At 41.7% G+C, this 21329-nt stretch overlaps 2 protein-coding genes across 7 annotated transcripts in view; both read left to right on the top strand.

Annotated features, from left to right (window-relative positions):
- Positions 1–21011, top strand: part of LOC139273493 (coiled-coil domain-containing protein 127-like) — a 68804-nt gene extending 47793 nt beyond the window's left edge. For both annotated transcript variants that reach the window (XM_070890389.1, XM_070890399.1), the window contains 2 exons: positions 12844–13000; positions 13349–21011. In XM_070890389.1, coding sequence (XP_070746490.1) covers positions 12877–13000; positions 13349–14028 — 804 coding nt within the window. In that variant the 5' untranslated portion in view covers positions 12844–12876 and the 3' untranslated portion in view covers positions 14029–21011. The remainder of the gene's footprint in view (positions 1–12843; positions 13001–13348) is intronic.
- LOC139273502 (coiled-coil domain-containing protein 127-like) overlaps positions 14351–21329 on the top strand; it is a 105709-nt gene continuing 98730 nt past the window's right edge. For all 5 annotated transcript variants that reach the window (XR_011595174.1, XR_011595164.1, XM_070890425.1 and 2 more), the window contains exon 1: positions 14351–14412. The gene's annotated coding sequence lies outside the window, so the exon portion shown is untranslated. The remainder of the gene's footprint in view (positions 14413–21329) is intronic.

The raw sequence follows: 21329 nt of genomic DNA, 5'->3' as shown, positions 1-21329 counted from the left end.
ATTTCCCCACATTATATTCCATCTGCCACCTTATTACCCTCTCACTTAACTTATCTATATCCCTTTACACGCTCTTTGTGTCCTCCTCACAGCTTACTTTCCCACCTAGCTTTGTATCATCAGCAAACTGGGATACACTGTACTCGGTCCCTTCATTTAAATCATTAATATAGATTGTAAATAGCTGAGGACCAAGCACTGATTCTTGTGGCGCCCTACTAGTTACAGCCTGCCAACCAGAAAATGACCCATTTATCCCTACTCTCTGTTTTCTGTATGTTAACCAATCCTCTATCCATGCTAATATATTACCCCCAACCCCATGAGCCCTTATCTTGCGCAGCAAACTTTTATGTGGCAACTTATCGATTGCCTTTTGGAAATCCAAATAAACTACATCCACTGGTTCCCCTTTATCTACCTTGCTAGTTACATAGAATCGGAGAAATATTATGACACAGAAGGAGGCCATTCAGCCCATGTGTCCATGCCGGTACATCCTCGATAAATTTGTTAAACACAATTTCCCTTTCATAAAACCATGTTGACTCTGCCTAATCATATTATGATTTTTTTAAGTGCCCTGTTACTACTTCCTTAATAATGGATTCCAGCATTTTCCCGACAACTGATGTCAGGCTAACTGGCCTGTAGTTCCCTGTTTTCTCTCTCCCACTTTTCTTGAATAGCACGGTTACATTTGCTACCTACTAATCCGCTGGGACCATTCTAGCACCTAGCGAATTTTGGAAGATCACAACCAATGCATCCACTATCTCAGCAGCCACCTCTTTTAGAACCCTGAGATGTAGGCCATCAGTTCCTTTGTCAGCTTTTAGTCCCATTAGTTTCTCAAGCACTTTTTCTCTACTGCTATTAATTACTTTAAGTTCATCACTCTCAATAGCCCCTTGGTTCCTCACCTATTTTTGTTATGCCTTTTGTTCTACTGTGAAAACAGATAGAAAATGTTTGTTTAAAGTCTCTGCCATTTCCACATTCTCCATTATAATTTCTCCTGGCTCAGCCTCTAAGGGACGCTTTTGTTACTCTCTTTTTACATATTTGTAGAAGCTCCTGCAATCTGTTTTTATGTTTCTTGCTCGTTTACTCTCATTCTACTTTCTCCCTTTTTATTAATTTTTGGTCATCCTTTGCTGGTATCTAAAGCTCTCCCAATCCTCAGGATTGCTACTATTCTTAGCAACACATAACCCTCTTTTAATCTAATACGATCCTTAACTTCTTTAGTTAGCCAATGATGGATCACTTTTCCCGTGGAGTTTTTATTTCTCAGTGGAATACGTATTCGTTGAAAATTTTGGAATATTTCTTTAAATGTTTGCCACTGCTTATCTATCATGATACCTTTTTAATCTAATTTTTCATCTACCTTAGCCAACTCGCCCCTCCTACCTATGTTTAAGTTTAAGACTCTCATTTCGGACTTTCTCTCAAACACAATGTGAAATTCTATCATATTATAATCACTCTTCCCCAGAGGATCCTTTACTATGAGATTACTAATTAACCCTGTCTCATTACGCAATACAAGATCTAAATAGCCTGTTCCCTGGTTGGTTCCATGATGCGTTGTTCTAGGAAACTGTCTTGAATGCATCCCATGAACTCATCTTCCAGACTACCTTTACCAATTTGATTTGCCCAGTCTATATGAAGATTAAAGACCCCATGATTATTGTATTACCTTTGTTACAAGCTCCTATTATTTGTTGGTTAATACTCTGTCCAACTATGTAGCGACTGTTTGGGGGCTTATAAACTACTTCCACTATTATTTTCTGCTCATTGTTATTTCTTATCTGCACCCATACTGATTCTACTTCCTGATTTTCTGAGCCAAAATCCTTTCACATTACTGTCCTTATGTATCCTTTGCAAAAGAAATAAAGAAAGAACTTTGCATTGATAAAATGCCTTTTACAACCTTAGGATGTCCCAAAGCACTTTACAGTGACTGAAGTACTTTTGAAGTCCATTTTCTCTCTCGTATGTATAGATTATTTGGACTTGGGTATAGGAAAAACAACTTGCTGCCAACACAAAAGTAGGATTGATAAACAGTGAGGAGGACTATACAATGACTTCAGGAAGACATAGGTCAGCAGAATGGGCAGACAGGTGGCAGATGCAGTTTAGTGTAGATTTAGTGCGAGGCAATACATTTTGAGAGGGGATAAAAACACAGAATGGAGTAGACACTTAATTGGAAAACTACCAAAGTGCAAGAACAGGTAGATAAAGTGCTATTAACCTTTTAATGGCTTTGGGTTTTAGAAATAGAGGCATAGAGTACAAGAGCACAAGTGAGATGCAGAATAAAGCTACCTTTATTGCTGCAACATCAATCATTCCCAGGTCAGGTATACGTACGAACAATGATGGACAGATAAAGACTTTAGTCCATCGAGCCTGTCCCACACAATTCTGGTACCTTGTGTATCACAACATATACACTCCACCCCGCCCGAAGCCATGTGATGATCTAGGAGAGGCAAAAAAAAGAACAGCTTAAAAAGTCGGGCAATTTAGGGGGAAAAATCTGGGAACTTCCTCTCCAACCCATCTAAGTGATTGAAACTAGTCGAGGCGATCACTCTGGCCATGAATTCCCTGCAGTGCCTACCTACTGTAAGAGGTGATTTCCGCCCCAGCCAGAACAGGTCCAGCTCTTGCTTGAAATAAGTCAGCAAATCAGTATTCTCCGCACGAAACAGCAGCCTGTCCCAGAGGTCCACTATTCACTGGTAAAAGAACCATCTCCTGACATATAACCTAGATCTAACCTTATACAACTTACATTTGTAACACCTGGTCCTCCCTAACCTGTTTAATTGAAGCAAACTGTCAACTGGAACACAATCTATTCTTTCATTATCCTATAAACCTCAATCGGATCACCTCTAAGTATACGCTTCTCTAAAGTGTGAAGTCCCAACTCTTTTAGTCTATCTTGATAACTAACATGTTTTAAACTAGTGACCCTCCTCTGCACCCTTTCCAAAGCCTCAATATCATTCACCATGTGAGGAGACAACAGTATTCCAAGTGCGGCCTGATTGAGGTCTTCTACAAGGACAAAATAGTACGTCTCGCTTTTTACTCAATTGTCGTATGCATACACCCCAACACCCTGTTTGCTCTAGCTATTGCTTCACGGCATTGTTCATGTGCCTTTGAAGATGTATGCCCAAATCTTTTTCTATTTCCATCTTTAATGGTTTTCCCTGAAGGATGTATGAATGTTGAGCATTTGCCCAGCCCACATGCATAACACTACTTATCTAAATTATACATCATTTTCCAGTCATGAGCCCAATCTCCCAACACATTAAGATCTGCCTGAAGCAGACAAGCTGTTAGATCTCTTAATTTCCAATGAAATACGAACTCCGATTGTAGTTTTAATGTAACTTTATTTTGGCAGCAGCAACAAGCTCTTGGCTTTAAGCCAGGCCTTTGTCCTTCTGAGACCACATGGTCAAAATGGCTGTACTTCTACCTGGTGCAATTTACAGAAAAGAACTCGCCTTCTTTGACCTTATTGGCTCATTTGATAGTCTTTTAACCTTTAATTGGCTCGCTACCCAATGGTCCTAAAATGTCAAGTTGATTGATGACTTAATGCAATGTGCTCAGTCACACGTAGACATGGGAGTCTGTGTTTTCTCAACCTGTCTAAATGCAGCCTGTTTGAATTCTCTATCAAAACCCCATTTGATTCTTTCACAAACTGAATCATAAAACATCAGGTATCACTGGTTAAACATTCTACAAAATAATTTCATACATGTTAATAGAGTTTCCTTCTAAAATTTGTTGATGTGTTTCGCCACATGTCCGGACTAGTAGCTTCCACACAAATTTACACCAACCCGAGTTCCATCGTGGCCACAATGGAAGTCTGGTTTTAGTAGGTTAACCTTATTCCAATTTAATCCAAATCAATATCTTAATTCAGCCAGTAAACAACCTTCCCTTAAGCATAACATACCCCTGTGCCACGTACAGACGGTCTGCTGGGACCTGCAAGGTGTCTCACATGCGGGACAGCAGCTACAGCCGCCTGGCTGCAACAACATTTAATCAACATAAACAAACAATATAAAAGTAAAATAATTACAACGACTAGAATTAAACCTTCCACCAATGAAGTTCCTATTGAACCTAGCCATTCAGTGGCTCCGCTCCACAAAGTGAATGATGGGGGTTGCTTAAGTTTTTCTACCTCCTTTTGGATATGCTCCGCTAAGTGGGTAATTTCTTCGGAGCTATCTGGGATATACGTGCAACACTCAGTTCCGAGTAGGGCGCTAATACCTCCCTTTTCAGCCAGGATGTAATCAAGGGCCAGTCTATTCTGTAGGGCTACTGTGCGGATTGCTACCATTTCTGCATTGATTTTAACTAGGGCCTCTGAGGTATCATTGGCTACCCGTTCCACAACGGATGCCATGTTAATGGATTCCCTTGCCAGTCTGGCGGTCCCATACCTGGGGATCAGAATGGCAAAGAACCTCTCTGTTTCTGTGATAGCTCTCTTAGGACGGTGTAAATGTTCCGACAGTGACGTTATATGATACATATAAGGCACAATGTAGGCTAAATAGCAGGATCCCGTCCAATTCTGGGGCAGCCAAGGGTAAGCCTTGTGGCCACACACCCAATAGGTGCCATTATAGGCAATGAAGGTTAGCTGTTTCTTTGTCAGCAACACTCCGGGGCCTGTCCAGGCTTTTCCATCTGTTTTATTCAGAATCCCCGTTACGTTAAAAATTCCCACATCGGCCCAGTTTGGACGGTTCCATGGCTTGATTATATTATAATTCCGGGAGCAGTTACTATACCCCATATTTTGGCTTCCTTTGATGTTTCTAATCAGACAGACCGATTCCCCCGGTCTTCCTATTCCCGTTGTATTAGTGACAACAAAAAATGGGAGCCGTTTGGAATTATTGTAGCATGGTTGGTATCCCCCTTCAAAGGTAGTCAGATTGTAACCTGCTGACTTCCATTTACGTGCCCAGTTTTCCGTATCCTGAAACGCATTGCCAGTTTTGTTTTGATTAATTATCCACTCAGTCATTTCCGAGATATTGAAGGGAACTGGCCTCAAGGGAATCCCTCCCTTTGAGTGAATAGGAATATGCGCACACACCCAACAACTAGAAATGTTACCTTGTTTGGCATAAATGTATGACATATATAAAAAGGTATTTACATGTAATTCCCTTGGTACTCTACTATTTCCCTTTGGTGCAGAGGGTCGGCTAGTAAGAAGTAGGCCTATGTCTAGAATACCTACAGTCAGTAATACAGTAAATTTATACATTTTGGCAAAAAGTAATTGTCCTTATTAGATTTCAGCTTCAGTTACGGGTGCTCGTTTAACGTGTGCAGCGTGGATCCAGGCTTTCTTTCCTTAGACTTCAACAGCTGCCTGGGTGGCCAATAACACTTGATAAGATCCCTCCCACTTGGCACCCAAAGGTTCTTTATGCAACTTTTTCACATACACCCAGACTCCCGGGATGATGTCGTGTCCTCCTTCGGGTGGATTACCCCAAGCTGCCGATATCTGTCGGGAAACAGAACTAATAGCATTGGTTAGGTTCTGACAGTATGATAACAAAGTGTCACTTATTAAGTGAACATCAGCTTTCCTTAAATCAATAGTTCCTGGCAGCGACATGGGTTTTCCTGTTATAATTTCAAATGGGCTTAGACCTGTAGTTCTGTTCAGGGTTGCCCTAATGCTACATAGCACTATTGGTAGTGCCTGGGGCCATGGTGTTCCTTCTTGATAATATTTGGCAAGCCGTTGTTTCAGAATTCGATTCATTCGCTCTACTTGTCCTGATGATTGTGGATGATAAGGACAGTGTAAATCCCACGTAATGTTCAGTAACCTACAGACTTCTTGGCAAACAGCACCTGTGAAGTGTGTTCCCTGATCTGAGTCAGTGCTACTCGGGACTCCCCATCGGGGAATGTAATCCTTACACAAGCCCTTTGCAGTGTGATTGGCTGTGGCTCTTTTAGTTGGGACAGCTTCTACCCATCTAGAGATCTGTCGACCATGACAAGAATGTTAGTGTATCCTTGGCATGAAGGAAGAGATATATAATCAACCTGCAGATGCTGGAATGGTCCGACAGGGGCAGGGGGCCTCAGTTGGAGCATTACCGTGATGGGTCCAGAATTATTTTTCTGGCAGACCACACAGCGGTCTGCTACCAGCTGGGCATGTTTTTTAAATCCCCGACCCCACCAGCTTTTCTGGAACCATGCCGTCATCTGTTGTGAGGCCAAGTGTCCCCACGAGTGGATCTTTTGAGCTAAAAAAGGCATAAGCGCTTGTGGCGCGACTGGCTTGTCGGTAACTCTTTGTCTCCAGACACCATCTTCACATAGCTTAATTCCTGCCTCAATCCATGTCCATTTTTCCTCTGGGGAGCACTCGCCTTGCATTGTTTGAAGGTCTCGTGTCAGAGTCCTGAGTGCTTTCAATCTGCACATCTGTGTTGGTTCTTCTGGGGGAGCGCCCTGTGAGACGGCATCTTTACCTGCCTGGTCGGCCTGGGCATTTCCCTGTGCTTCTGTGGTATTTTCCTTGGTATGGGCCTTACACTTCAGGATGGACACTTCCTGAGGTAATTGTATGGCCTCTAGTAAGTCTCGGACTTCTTTTCCATTTCGGATAGGTGTAGCAGCAGCAGTGAGGAATCCCCTTTTCCGCCATAACAAACCAAAGTCGTGAGTGACTCCAAAAGCATAACGCGAATCTGTGTAGACATTAGCTGTCTGTCATTCTGCTATTCGACATGCTTCTGACAGGACCCATAACTCGGCCTGTTGTGCTGATGTTCCTGAGGGTAAACATCCTTTTGCCACTACCTCATATAAGGTTGTAACTGCCCATCCTGCTTTTCTGGTACCATTGTCAACAAAGGAGGAACCATCTGTAAACAGGATGGGGTCTGGGTTGTGCAGAGGCTCCTCTGCTGCTAAAACTGCTTCTTCTGTTTCTTTTAAAATCTCCACGCAGTCATGCTCTTCACATTCTCCCCCCTCTTGCTCCCTCGATTCTGACATCGGGAGCATCGTTGCGGGATTAACCGGGTTGGTCCGGACGTTATGGAGATTAGGAGCTTCCAAAACTGCTGTCCAGCGGGTCCATCTAGCTGCCGTCACCTGAGACATTCTATTCATAGACAGCAAAGCGTACACGGTGTGGGGACACTTGACAATCAGCTTTTGGTCGAGGACTAGACCCGCAGTGATCATTACTGCTCGACATGTAGCTTCCATGGCCCTTAGGCAACTTCCTCATCCGAGGGCTACCGCATCCAGTTTTGCCGACTAATAGCCAATAGGTCTTTGCCGATCCCCATGTTCTTGTGTCAGTATAGCTGTCATATATCCTTCTTTCTCATGGACAAACAGGGTAAATGGCTTACCACTGTCGGGGATTCCCAGAGCCGGTGCTGAACACAAAGCCTTTTTCAAACTCAGGAAGGCCTCTTGATGTTCCTTAATGAGGGTGATGGCTTCTTTAGAGGCACGTTTCCCCTTTAAAATATCATTCAGTGGCTGAGCTAGCTGTGTGAACAAGTCAATCCAATTTCTGTTAAAGTTACACAATCCCAAAAAAGACCTTAGTTCCTGAATAGTGGTGGTTTTTTTAGCAGCCCTAATGGCTGCAGTTCTATCCTGGGTAAGTTCTCTCTTTCCTTGTGAAATCTTTTATCCCAGGTATACAATCTCTTCTTGGGATATTTGTGCTTTGTTGATGCTGGCTTTATGTCCTTTCAGCCAAAGGTGGTCCAGCAAAGCTCGTAAATCTTGTTCATGCTGTTCTTCCGTGTTTGAAGCTAGCAGGATATCGTCTACATATTGAATGACAGGGGAGGTAATTCTCGCAAATGGCTTTGTAAAGCCATGTGGAATACCGTAGGGCTGTTGTGGAAACTCTGCGGTAACCGGGTCCAAGCATACTGTTGTCCTTGCAGCGTGAAAGCAAACCACTGTCGAGCCTCCGGTGACCGAGGCACTGACCAAAATCCGTTGGCCATATCTATAACCGAGAAATATTTATGTTCCGGTTTGAGGGCATTAAAAATGGTGGAGGGATCTGCGACCAAAGGAGCTTTTTGATCAATACACTGGTTAGCTTTCCTATAATCGACAGTCAAACGCCAAATCTCATTAGATTTCTGTACTGGCCACACGGGGCTATTGGAGGAGCTATGCGTTTTAATAAGCACCCCTTGTTTCTCCAATTGCTGAATAACCGGTAAGATTCCCGCGATGGCAGTTGGACTGATGGGATACTATTTAGTGCATGGAGGCTTGGTCCCGGTAAATGACGCAGGCTCCATCTGGAGTAGGCCACAATCGTTCTTATCTTTAGCCCATATCGGGTGTTCCTTCAATTCTTCTTTCTTCAAAGTTCTAATTGACCATGTCACCCGACCATTCTCGAAATGCAACGATGAATCTATTTGGATTAGAACGTCCATTCCCAAAAGGGGTTGATCTACTGGGCCTATCCAGACCGGCGTGGTTAGTTCATGTGGACCCAGCCCTATAAGTACCAGTGTTGTCCTTTTAATTTCCATTTTATGGCCCCCAACTCCATAGGCTGTACGTGCCCTACCATCCAATGGCAAAAAGTCTCCATATTGTAGGGGTAAGCATGTTAATTCCGCTCATGTGTCTAAAAGACAGTCAATATCCTTATCGCTCACCCTCACAGTTATATATAGCCCATCTCCCCTTTGTTGTATTAGTGCGAGGAGGGGGGCCAGGGTGGGCTCTAATCGTTTTTTGCTATCCCAAGTAACTTCTTCTGTTGTTGTATTGTCAGTCGCTTAAATGCTTCTATGAGATCGTTATCTTGTGACAAGCCTGGTTTGTTGGCTGAATTGTATCCCTGGCTGCATCCTCTTCCCCAGCCACGACCTTTCTGTTTTGCCCTGCACGTCTTGACCCAGTGACCTTCTTTCCCACAATAATGGCATTTTCCGGGTAATTTTCTGAATAACTGTTTATCGGAATCCTGGGATTTCCATCCCATAGCGTGTACAGCTCGGACTTTAGCTCCCATATCCCGATCTAATTGGTTACATCGATCCACCAATGCTGCAAAGGTAGTTCCTCTACCTTCCCAGTCCAGTAACACTACTGTAAGCATTTTGGACAGTTCTGGCTTTAGACCTGCCACGAAAGCTGCTTTCAGGGGTCCAAACACTTGTCCATCCATTTCCTCATCCGTATTATTCATACCCGAATGTTCTAGCCACGTGCATCTAAACCGCTCGTCATACTCCAGGACCTCCTCTGTTCCTTTCTGTTGGCAGGCTGCAATTTTTCCCCAGTCTGTCTTAGCTAGACTGAAGGCTTGCAGCCAGTGTTTAATCGCCTCCCATCCTGCGTTTACTTCTTGCTCATCCTGCTCCAAAGCTGCTTCTACCTTGTCGTGCAATTTTCTTCCCTGTGTTTTTGGCACCATTATGGTCAAAATTTGCACTCCGTCCCAGGGATGAAGTTGATATATATTTCTTAAGCGGTCCAATTGGTCCCACGTTTTCACTCCCCCTTTTTTTGGATTGGGCAATTCCTTGGACCATTTATCAATTTTCTCTGGGTCTGCCGGATCATAAAATAAGTATTCTGCATACACCCTTTTCCTCATTTTTTTGGTTCCGCCCTCATCCGCAGTCTCTTCTGATTTGACTACAACTCGTCTTTTTTTAAATGGGGCAAAGCGCACCCCTAATTCTTCATCCTCCGACCCTGTATCATCAGAGGATTCAGAATCCGTATCTATTCCTCGGTCGTGTCTTCGGGTTTGCGCTTTTAATTTATCCAAACATGGGTACCCTGGGAATTGACCGATACATTTTCCTTTTCCTATTACTGTCTCTTGACCAAATGATTTTTTCCATTCTTTAATTTCACCTTTAAGATCTTTAACTTCAGCTTCCAGCTTTTCAAGTTCAAGTATTTTCTGTCGCAGCTGTGCACAAACAGCTTGCAATTGGTCCTTTGTACTGATCAGTTCTCGATCATGTTGGGAACGCATTGTAATTTCATTCCGCTTTCGGATCTGGCCCATAACGGCTAGGGACCATCTAGTTCGCTCTTTATTTTTCATACGGGTCATTTTTCCCCAGACCCTTTTAATCTCGTCCAATGACCATTGTCCTTTGGAGGTTTTGTACTTTTGTTCGATCTTAATACAGGTTTTAGATAAGTTGAATTGTTGCTCTATGTATTCTTTCAACTGTTCGAGGACTTCATCTATTGAAACCTCAGGTGGTGCCTGCCCGCCTTTAACAGTTGTAGGCAATTCTTTGCTCTTATCTCCTGCTGCCATCATACTGATTTCTTTACTGTGGTCTCGAGTCGTAGGCTTTCCAGCTGATCAGTGGGTCGGTGATTACACACCGCCGAAGTTAGACGTCTATGGGACCTCGAACCGACTACCAACCGGAGGGTTCGCAAACCGGAGGCTTTTGGAATCGCGTAGAAGGAGAGGCGAATTTAGACTTTTGACCGAGGACTTTTATAAAGAGGAGTCCTTACCTCAGTATGTTGGTCCGATGTCCAAAATTAAGTTTCTTCCCTCAGCGATCGTGTTCGTGACGCCAAAATTGTTAGATCTCTTAATTTCCAATGAAGTACGAACTCCGATTGTAGTTTTAATGTAACTTTATTTTGGCAGCAGCAACAAGCTCTTGTCTTTAAGCCAGGCCTTTGTCCATCTGAGACCACATGGTCAAAATGGCTGTACTTATACCTGGTGCAATTTACAGAAAAGAACTCGCCTTCTTTGACCTTATTGGCTGCATTTGATAGTCTTTTAACCTTTAATTGGCTCGCTACCCAAAAGTCCTAAAATGTCAAATTGATTTATGACTTAATGCAATGTGCTCAGTCGCACGTATACATGGGAGTCTATGTTTTCTCAACCTGTCTAAATGCAGCCTGTTTGAATTCTCTATCACAAGGGTTATCTATTGTCCTCATACTTGCACAGATATTGGCGTCAACTGCAAATTTGCAGATTGTGCCCCCAAAACCTACATCCAGATCATTAAAAAAATAGTAAAGAGCAATGGTCGCAATACTGATCCCTGTGGGACACCACTGGTGACTGGTTTCCAATCCATCTATAACTACTTTTTGCCTATGTCCTACCAGTCAGTTCTCAATCTAGCTTAATATAGTACCACTAATACCACAGGCTTCAATCTTATAGAGAAGCCTTTTGTGTCAAAAGCTTTTTGGAATGTCTACTAGACTACCATCATCCACCAATTTTGTAACTTCAAAAAATACATTGAGATTGGTAAGACATGTCCTTTTTATGAAGTCATTTCGGGTGTTCCTTGATCACTATTAGAATTGGGGAGCTACAATTCTGGAATTGACATAACCCTGCTATTTTGCTTTGAAGCATGTTCAGGGAGTCATGAAGATTGTTGTTGTCTCAAGTTTTTAAAACATTTTAAATATCATCCCACAGTGCTGCTTGTAAAGATATTTTAGTAAAAGCCACTGCACTTCTGTTAATATCCTGAATTGTTTCTGGAGAATTATCGCCCGAAATTTGCGGCTGTAATGACGATGAAACTGTTGGCGCTCGCCATCATTACTGTGCAAAACTGAGAGTAACTTCTGGCTTCCACATGTGTGGTTAAACACGGAAATACAGAAGTTGATGCCCTGCTCCTGAGTTCAATGTTTCAGTCTTCACAGATGCAATCAGCGCAGAATTAATGATTTGATATGCACTTCAACTGTTTTTGCCCTATTCTGACTTAAAAACCATTGACAAAATTAAGCCTTGTTGAATGAGGTGTAACTGAGTTTTTAATGACATACTAAGTCATAATTACTGCAGAACAACCTCTTGGCCCCTGAAAAACTAATGTAATAATTCTGAAGTGTCATTCTTTCCATTCATGATTAAAACATTCTATAGATTTTTAAAATAATAAATATATATTTTTTAAAGTTTGATATTTCAGCATCTACCTTACTCCTATGTGTATGTCCCAATTTTTATTTTGCTCTCTGTAAAATGATTAAAAAATGAATGTTAATCTGTGCTTTTTACTTCCTGATTTGCTATCTGAGAATTCTTCATTTGGCTGCTCAGCCTGCTTGATGACTTTACTGTTCCTGGATGACTGAGATCCCTTATAGCTGGCACGAGAATGAAATTGACGCCACAGAGCTTGCTAAACCTTTGTGGGTAGCTTTCTTCGAGGTCAGCAGCGAGCGCCATCCCTTCGCTGCTGACTGCAAAATCTGGGCCAATAATTTAGTGCAAAAAAAATTTACAAAAATGATACCAGAACTGTGAGGTTATATCTATCAGGAATGGATGAACAGGCTGGGTGATAAAATCGAGGTCTTTAAAATTATAAAAGGTTTTGATAGAGTAGATACAGAGTGTTTCCACTTGAGGGTGGGGAGCAAAACTAGAGGCCATCAATTTAAGATAGTCACCAAGAAATCAAATAAGGAATTCAGAAGAAACTTTTTTATCCAAAGAGTAGTGAGAGTATGGAACTCGCTACCACAGGGAGTGGTTGAGGTGAATAGTATAGATACATTTAAGGGGAAGCTGATAAGCATATAGGGGAGAAGGGAATAGAGGGTTATGCTGATAGAGTTAGATGAGGAAGGATGGGTGGAGGCTCAAATGGAGCTTAAACACTGGCAAGGACTGAATAGTCTGTTTCTGTGCTGTATATTTTATGTAATTCTATCTCATTTCCTTTGTGCTTCCTGCCAACTGGAATCCAGATATCATTACTGTCGATACCAAACAGCAAGTCCATGAATAACCTCAATGAGCCGATGCAGAATTGGAATATCTACCCCAATCGCAGGGAGGGTGAAGGTGATGGAAGCAAATGGAATTATGCTTTACTGGTGCCTATGTTGGGACTAGCTGCCTTCCGTAAGTCTTGTGAATTTACATTACTGTCTGGCTTTTTGTCTTATCAGATATAGTGTAATTCTGGAGTAAAAGAAAGACTTGGTTGCATAGGAACAGGAGACATTCAACCCATCGAGCCACTGTTTTTTTTAAAAAAAAAGAAACAAGATAATCTCCCTCCCTCCTTCCCCCCCGCTCAATTCATGATCCCAATAATGTTAGTGTTGTATGATGTAAAGTACACAACTTGAATGTTACTTATTGATATTTGTTATCTAAAAGAGATGAATCTGGTCTATAGTTGAAAGTTTTTCTCCTGCAGTTAAAAAACCCAAAATTGGAAAGAAATCTGTCTTTTTGTTTTTCAAGGCTGGATCTGGTCGAGAGAATCACAGAAAGAGATTGAACAAGTAAGAGCAGCATGCAAAAACACGATAGACACTACAGAAAAAGATCTGAAATTGAAATACGAAGATATAATTGTTCAAAATCGACGCTCGCTTGCAAAATGTGAGCTCGAGCAGGAAAAGCTCAAAAGTAAAGTGCAAACCTACCGTGAAGCCCTTTTGGCACAGAGTCGGCAGCTAGTTGAAGAACGCAGGCAGCTGGAGCAAGAACGTATAACTATAGAGGAGAAAAAACATTCCCTGCAGTATTCTGGGGTGGTAGGAGCTTTGTATCAGGATATGGTGGAGAGAGAAGGAGTGTGGCAAAGCCAAGCCAAAGCACTAATAAAAGAATTTGAAAAGTCCCTGGTCAACAGGCAAAACCTGTTCTGCAGTTATTTTATACCACGAAAAGAAAGACTGGAATTAGAGAGGAATCTGCTGAGCCAAGCGGTTACAAACCCAGTTGCCAAAGAGTTGGGCATCGAAGCTGGCTTGAAATATATCTTTAAACATGAAACACACTGTGCAAATGTGCAAAACACTGACAAAGGACAAAATGGCAGGTTAATGTGGGTGTATCTTGCATACTGGGAGCTTCAAGCCAAACTCCTGAAATTCAAGAAAGTAGAAGCAGCCTTATTGGGGAAACAAGCCAACTAGGACATTGGTGATTTAAAAAAAGAGATAGGCATTGGCACAGAAATTGCTGGAAAATAATGGTGAATTAGCAGCACTCACCATTATTAGTTCACAAAATAACCTACAACTTGTGGTGAAGAAGAGATATGCCACGAATTCTTCACAATTTGCTGGATGATTTGAAAAAATTGCAACCTCGTTGAGCCTCTGCATTGAAATTAATTGCATGTCATGAAATTGCTGGATTTGTGTCGTAAATACTAATTAATCTTACCGCTGCCATTTAGAGCTGGTAATTCATGCCATAAGGATCCTGTTAATGACGTGATTTATGGTCCTGACGTGAATCTCAACCCTGGAGGCCCTGAATGGAACAGATGAAGCTGTGGTCTCTCACTCCAGCAGGTAGTAAATTGTTCCTAGAGATTTTTAAAAACTTAAAATCAGGCTTGACAGTAAGATATGCAAATTAGATAGATTTATTTCAGAAAATCATTTTGGGATACGGCATGTGGGTAATTTAAGATATGACTTGGTAAGTTTAGTGTACTTCAGAAGAAAACAATGACATTGGACCTATGGTTCCCAGAGCTCTCCACCACTGGGGGTTTCCTCATGTCATGTATGGGTCTGTTGCAGGCTAATTGATCAAGATTGATTTCTTATCATTGCATCATGCAACTACCAGAATGGTAGAAGGCGAACTAGATACACCTTGGCTTTGCTTAGTCAAGCAATTCTTATGTTCCTTTGAAAGATGTTCCACTGTTCCTAATCATGATGGATGGGGCCGTTGGTTCTATACTTCATGAGTCAAGAATGTTTGTACTTTTTGCACATCTACTCTGCCATTCATTCATTTCTTAACTTCTCAAGGACCAATACAACAATTCCCAAACACAACTGGGTTGCAATGTCTTCTGCTTATTCCTTTTTTTTTCTTACTTTTCCTTTTCTGTCTCTTTTCTCTCTCTCTCTCTCTTAAACCACTCTCCCTCTTTTTATTTCTCATTGTGTACCTAATTTGACTCAAATTCACCCTATTACCTTCTTTGTTGTTTGCTCTGTTTATTTCTCTATCTTTTTCTTTCATTGGTTAAGGAATATTGGACCCAAAGTTCACGAGATCCCTGATGCGATGTTAACATTGCTGGGCCTTTATCAATTCTCATTTCCAGCAATTTGCGATGCAAATATAATGTGATATGAAGGGTGAGGAAAAAGTCCAATTCACTACGTTCATTGCGGGATGTGCCATTGCAGCAATTTCTCGGCCAATGTGTCCCGCTGTAGACCTAGCTGGAGACTGTTTCACCATCCACTACCAAAGCAAACATGCAGGAGATTAAAGTAAAATCCACTGGAGCTCCAATTATAAGTCGTAATGAAGGAACCCCCGTGGATAATAGGAATTGGCAGATAATCCACAAATATCCTTTGGTGTTTGAAATTAACTCTCTCGATTTTCTATTTCATTTTAAATTGAAAGATTTTTTTTGGTGGTTCCCCAATTCCCACTGGTCTCCCAACCCAAAGCCCACAAATACATTGGAGGAATAATCGAGAGTGCAGATAACTGAGATAGCAGACACAGTATAAAGATCTCAACTTTCTGGTTGAGATTATATTTGTCATCTTGCTCAGTAATGTTTACTTCATGCTGAATTCTTTGGACCATCTCTTCCTCAGCAATGCAAATTGATTGCCCAGATACAGCAATAAAGGGAAGAGCAGACATACAGATCAACAGTGTAATTCACTATTGCAACAGTATGGGTAACCAAATCAAGATGTGACCAATAAGTCTGTAATCAACCAATTTAGATCAACACAATGTTAATATATTTAAAAACTTCCATAGTCGATTTATTGCTCAATTTACTCCCGATTACTCACTGCTTCACATCAGGGACAGAGGGAGTGTGAGGTGCACACAAAGAGTGGATTTAACTGAGTAACCAAGTTTGGCACATTTCAGGGGTTCAGTAGGTGGCTCCATGAGTGTGTGTTTTTAAAAACAAGTTGCTGCACACAGGACTGGTGTGCTGGTCTAAATAAAGAAATGGTGAATTATGATGTCGGGATATGTGCAGATTGTGGAATTTTGGATCATGTGTAAGAGACTTGAAAACATCTGATTTTGGATTGTGTGTAAGGTGTTGAAATCATTTGATGGAATATGTATAAGGGGTTGAAACCATCTAATTTTGGATCAAGTATAAAGGGTTTGGAGTCAGCTGATTTTGTTGCGTATTATTTTTGAATAGTTTTTTGGCAAAAAAATGCTGTGCATATTTTTGGAGGAGTGTATGTAATTTTTTTCCCATGAGGTTTGTAGGCAGGAGAGCAACAATTTATACCTGAGTCAGGTGTACAGTTTGGAATTGATGAAAAACATCCTGTAAAATAAATGTCTTCATTGTGCTCTCTTGGCTATATCTGTTGTGTAAACAAATTATTTGTTTTAAATTGTATTCCACTTGTGGTTTCTGTCCTGAATTTTCTTCCTATTATGTACGTACTGGAAAAGGAAAGTTTGAGATCCGATTACTGGTTTTAGGATTCTATGACAAGCTGTTTCACCTCGTCCAGAACCAGAGGACATGGCCTGTGCTTGAAGAGGGGTAAATTCAAAACTAATCTGTAAAACATTCCATGAGTGAGTGGTCAATCTATGGAACGAATTCCAGAGGGAGACGGTGGAAGCAGTTAGTATTGATTCACTCAAATGCAAATTAGATAGATTTCTTTCAGAAAGTAACATTTTGGGATATAGTAGATGAGTAATTTGAGACATAATGTGGTAAGTGTAGCTTGTTTTGGAGGAACAGACAACTTTGAATCTATGGTTCCCAAAGCTCTCCAGCACTGGGGTTTTCCTCATGTAATGTCTGGGTCTATTGTAGACTAATTGATAGAGACTGATTGTTATTATTAGTCAACAACCCTATTAATGTTGTATCAAGCGACTACTTGGTAGAAGACGAACCAGATGAACCTTGGTCTTTTTTCATTTAGAATGACGTTCCTATCTCTCCTGATTCATTCATTCTGCCAGACTCCTCCAAATCAACCAAGTGGTTATTATTCATGTGTGAGCCTTAATAATGAGTGTCAACAATCTATTTTACCATGGAGAGTATTGTAGCCAAACCTGAGCCTCTTACCCAACATGTCCAGATATAGTCAAAGCCAGTAGATAACCATTAGGAGCTTGAACCATTTTTTTCACCCTCTCTGTTCCCTAGGCCAGGGTGACTGAAGCCAATTATAGTCATAGGATCTTGCAGCACAGAAGGAAGCCATTCAGCCCATCATGTCTCTGCCAACTCTTTAAAAGCTACTGCTGCACTAGTTGAAATCACAGACTGAGAATCGAACTCGGGGGCCATCTATTCTGTGTGGCTTAATGCTACATTGGACCATGCCTTCATCCATTAGGCCAATGTACTTGTGTAGATAGCCCCAGGGTAGTTTGCATGGGATGGAGGTGCTGGTTAGAGAGAAGGTGGGGGTGGCCGGCGGAATCAAAAGAACAAAGTTTGGTAGCAAAGAGAATTGAGAGTGCAGTGGGAGTGTGCGGCAGAGACCATTGCAAGCAATCATTTGAGAAAGTATCAGGGGAAGAATGACTATGCAGGGTATGGGGGATGCTCACTGATGCCCCACACTGACGCCCCCAATACTGGCCCCAGGTTGAGCAATAATGTTATCAGAGCTGAATCCAGAAATATTCACAACACTTTATGACCCATCTGATGGGAGAAGCAGTGGTTCTTTTTGTGTGATGTTGAGTAAAATGTTTAATATATGCTATTGAGTCTTTTTTTAACAAAGATGTCAGCCTTGTTTAACAGTCACATCAAATATGTTGCAGAACTGTTGCCAAAATAATAAATTCCACATGCTGCAGATCAGGAAGCAGGAAGACTGATTATTAACTTAGCAAGAGTAATTTCAAGTTAACCAGTCCAGTGGGAAACTGAGGAGATTGGATTGGCTGCCATCTCGTATGCATCGTCCAATTCCTTCATTCCGCAATTTGCAGCAGTGCCTTCAACCGTATCGGCCCTAAGCTCTGGAATTTTCTCCCGAAACCTCTCAGCCTCTCTCCTTTAGGACACTCCTTAAAACCTACCTCTTCGACCAAGCTTTTGGTCATCTGTCTTAATTGCACTGCCTTTGGCTTGGGTGCAGTTTTTGTCTGATTCCACTCGACTGATGTGCCTTAGGATGTTTTACTACATTAACGGTGCTATATAATTAAAAATTGTTGTAGTTTACACTCCGCCCAATATTAATCTGCATTGACTATGACCAAGAGTAAACTTGGACAGGATGTAAAATGGGTGCTGTTCTGATCCCATCACGCTTGCTGGGCAGATTAGGTTAAAATTACTTCCCTGAATTCCAATGCTCCAGTTCATGCAGATCCATTATTAATCAGTGGCAAAGATGGTAAACTACAAATGAGTAGGAATGGTTTGAGATATGTAAATCACCATAGTGTAAGAATGTGTCCATAGGTAAGGGATACCAAACTTTTATCTTCATGGCCCACATAAGTTCATACCATGGAGCCTTGGAGTTCACCTATGAAGTTTAAATCCATATTCTCATTAATGAATTTGTATTTCAAGTTGCCAATACTAACAAATCTTGCATTCTGATTTAGCATTTATGTACTAATGAGGTAATAGAGCTAAAAACAGCCCTTTTAAAACCTCCAGGCCCCCAAAATTTAAACAGGGCAAACCAGAGAGTAAGAAACATAAACACAAATAGGACTGGGGTGAGTGGGCTGTTTGGGTTGCCTTGCTGATACATTGGGACTGCCGGTGCTTTCGAGGGCAGCTTGTTTGGATACCTATACTATAAACCATTTTGATTTTCCTTAACCAATTCTATATTGGATATCTACTTTTTGTGATCAGTTTTGCAAAGAATGGACCAACAGGAACTATATTACTAGGAGGGACCAAAGGAATAGTGTCCCACAATGTAAATTAATCAAACCTGATATATAGAGGTATGGCTCTTCTGGAGGGAGAGGGGGGTGGGGAGAATTTGGCCCAACAGCTTAATAATCATCTCCTTTTGTGCAGCACTAGGCAAGAAGAACCCAGGGTGCGGTATGATGGTGTGCACAATTATAGGAGTACCTTCGCCACAAGAACTGCAGGGGTTCAAGAAGAAGGCCCACCATTACCTTCTCAAGGGCAACTGGGGGGTGGGCTTTGCCAGTGGTGTCCACTTTCTGAGAATGAATAGTTTCTTGTGCCTCTGGTCCAAACACAAGGGAGTTAAGACCAGGAAGATGGAATTAGCTCCAAAAGAGTTCCTGCAAACCAAGTCAGATGCTTTAGGCGATCCCAACCCCTAGGGAGCAGTGAAATGGATTCCGGTTCGCAATTTTCCACCTGCTAATTTGCTGTTATCGGTTATGTAGTCAAGGAAGAAATGAAGTGAGGATCACGTGCTTTGTGTTCACATGGAACTTTACCCTCCAGCTCCCCTGTGCTGCACCTGATCTAAGAGAGGGTGATGCTGGTACCTGGTACCAATGTGGGTTCAGTACTACAACAACACCAACAACTTGCATTTGTATAGCGCCTTTAGCATAGTAAAACCTTCCAAGCCATTTCACAGGAACCTTTTCAAACAAAATTTGATGCCAAGCCACATAAGGATATATTAGTACAGATGTCCAAAAGCTTGGCCAAGGTGGTAGGTTTTAAGGAGCGTCTTAAAGGAGGAGAACGATGCAGAGAGGTTTATGGAGGGCCTAGGCAGCTGAAAGCACGGCCACATGGTGATTTAAAATCAGGGTCGTGCAAGAAGCCAGAATTGGAGGAGTGCAGAGATCTCGGAGGATTGTTGGGTTGGAGGAGGTTACAGAGATAGGGAGGGGCGATGCCATGGAGAGATTTGAAAACAAGGATGAGAATTTTTTAAATGAGGTGTTGCCGAACTGGGAGCTGATGTAGGTCAGCGAACAGAGGGGTGATGGGTGAATGGGACTTGGTGTGAGTTAGGATAGTTTTGTATGAGCTCAAGTTTATGCAGGGTGGAAGATGAGAGGCCAGCCAGGAGAGCATTGGAATAGTCACGTCTTACCCTAATCAGCACAACATTCAGGAAAAGTTTTTAATTGACTTTTTTGCTATCAGCAACATACAAGGTTCTGCAAAACAATGGTTCTCTGTCCTCAGATTGCACAGACACAGTATTAGTGCGAGTTTGTCACTTGCAAAATAGCAAGCCAGAATAACAAGTGCCCAGTTTCCTAGTCTGGAAGAGTTGGAGCACAAGGTAACATCCGGACATCTTCACAAAGTGTCAGTTTGTTAATTTTCTGTTCCCAAACCAGATTTAACATCTTGATACAAACCATTGTGTTGCAGAATATACAAGGTTCTTACTGCTGAGCATTGTTATGATGTAAAAAGTAAACTTATTTTTCTATAAAGTGGTGCAAGTATAATGAGGGCAGAACTCAATATTAATCCTGGTGATTGCTGGGAACACAAAGGTTTGGAGAACTGACACTGGGGTGCCAATGAGATAGAGATTTGCTCAAAGACTAACCTCAGCAGTCCTGATGCGAGGGTGTATTTGAAAAGTGTTAGCTTTTGGATTCATTTCAAATTTGTTTCTCCAGGTGAAGGTGTTAGAGATGCACTTTACTGTGAAAGTGAATGAGAGGTCCATGGATTCAAGCTTTTATTTAATTAGTCATGTAGTTATTGCAGTGCATGTGGTATATCTACGGATTTAAAGGAAAACGGCACACAATCCATTGGTGTTAAATTGAATATTTGTCTAATAAAGATTTTACGATCTGAGCAAATGTCTGCCTGTGATTTGTTATTGGGGTATATTTTGGACGAGATGTCTGCCCTCTCAAATGGATGTAAAAGATCCTTTGGCAGTTTTCAAAGAAGAGCAGGGGGATTCTCTATGGTGCCTGAAAAAATATTTATCTTTCAACCAACATCACTAAAACAGATTATCCGCTCTTTATCATATTGCTGTTTGTGGGACGTTGCTGTGTGCAAATTGACTGCTGCATTACAACAGTGATTACACTTCAAAAGTACTTCATTGGCTGTAAAGCTCTTTTAGACGTCCTGAGATTGTGAAATGAAAGTTCATCTTTTGTTATTGGGAAGAGTAATTTCATTGGTAAGCAGAGAGCTCAGTCATGATCTGACTGTAGCACTTTTGCTTGTTGTTTATTGATGACAGATGAGAGGCTAAAGTGTTGCAGACCTCTTAACCTCTGCACTGAGCTCTGTCCTCAGATTGCACAGACACAGTAT

Source organism: Pristiophorus japonicus, chromosome 1 (assembly GCF_044704955.1).
Source record: "Pristiophorus japonicus isolate sPriJap1 chromosome 1, sPriJap1.hap1, whole genome shotgun sequence".
Lineage (NCBI taxonomy): Eukaryota > Metazoa > Chordata > Chondrichthyes > Pristiophoridae > Pristiophorus > Pristiophorus japonicus.
The sequence above is the reverse complement of the archived record's forward strand: the minus strand, read 5'-3'. Positions and strand labels throughout refer to the sequence as shown.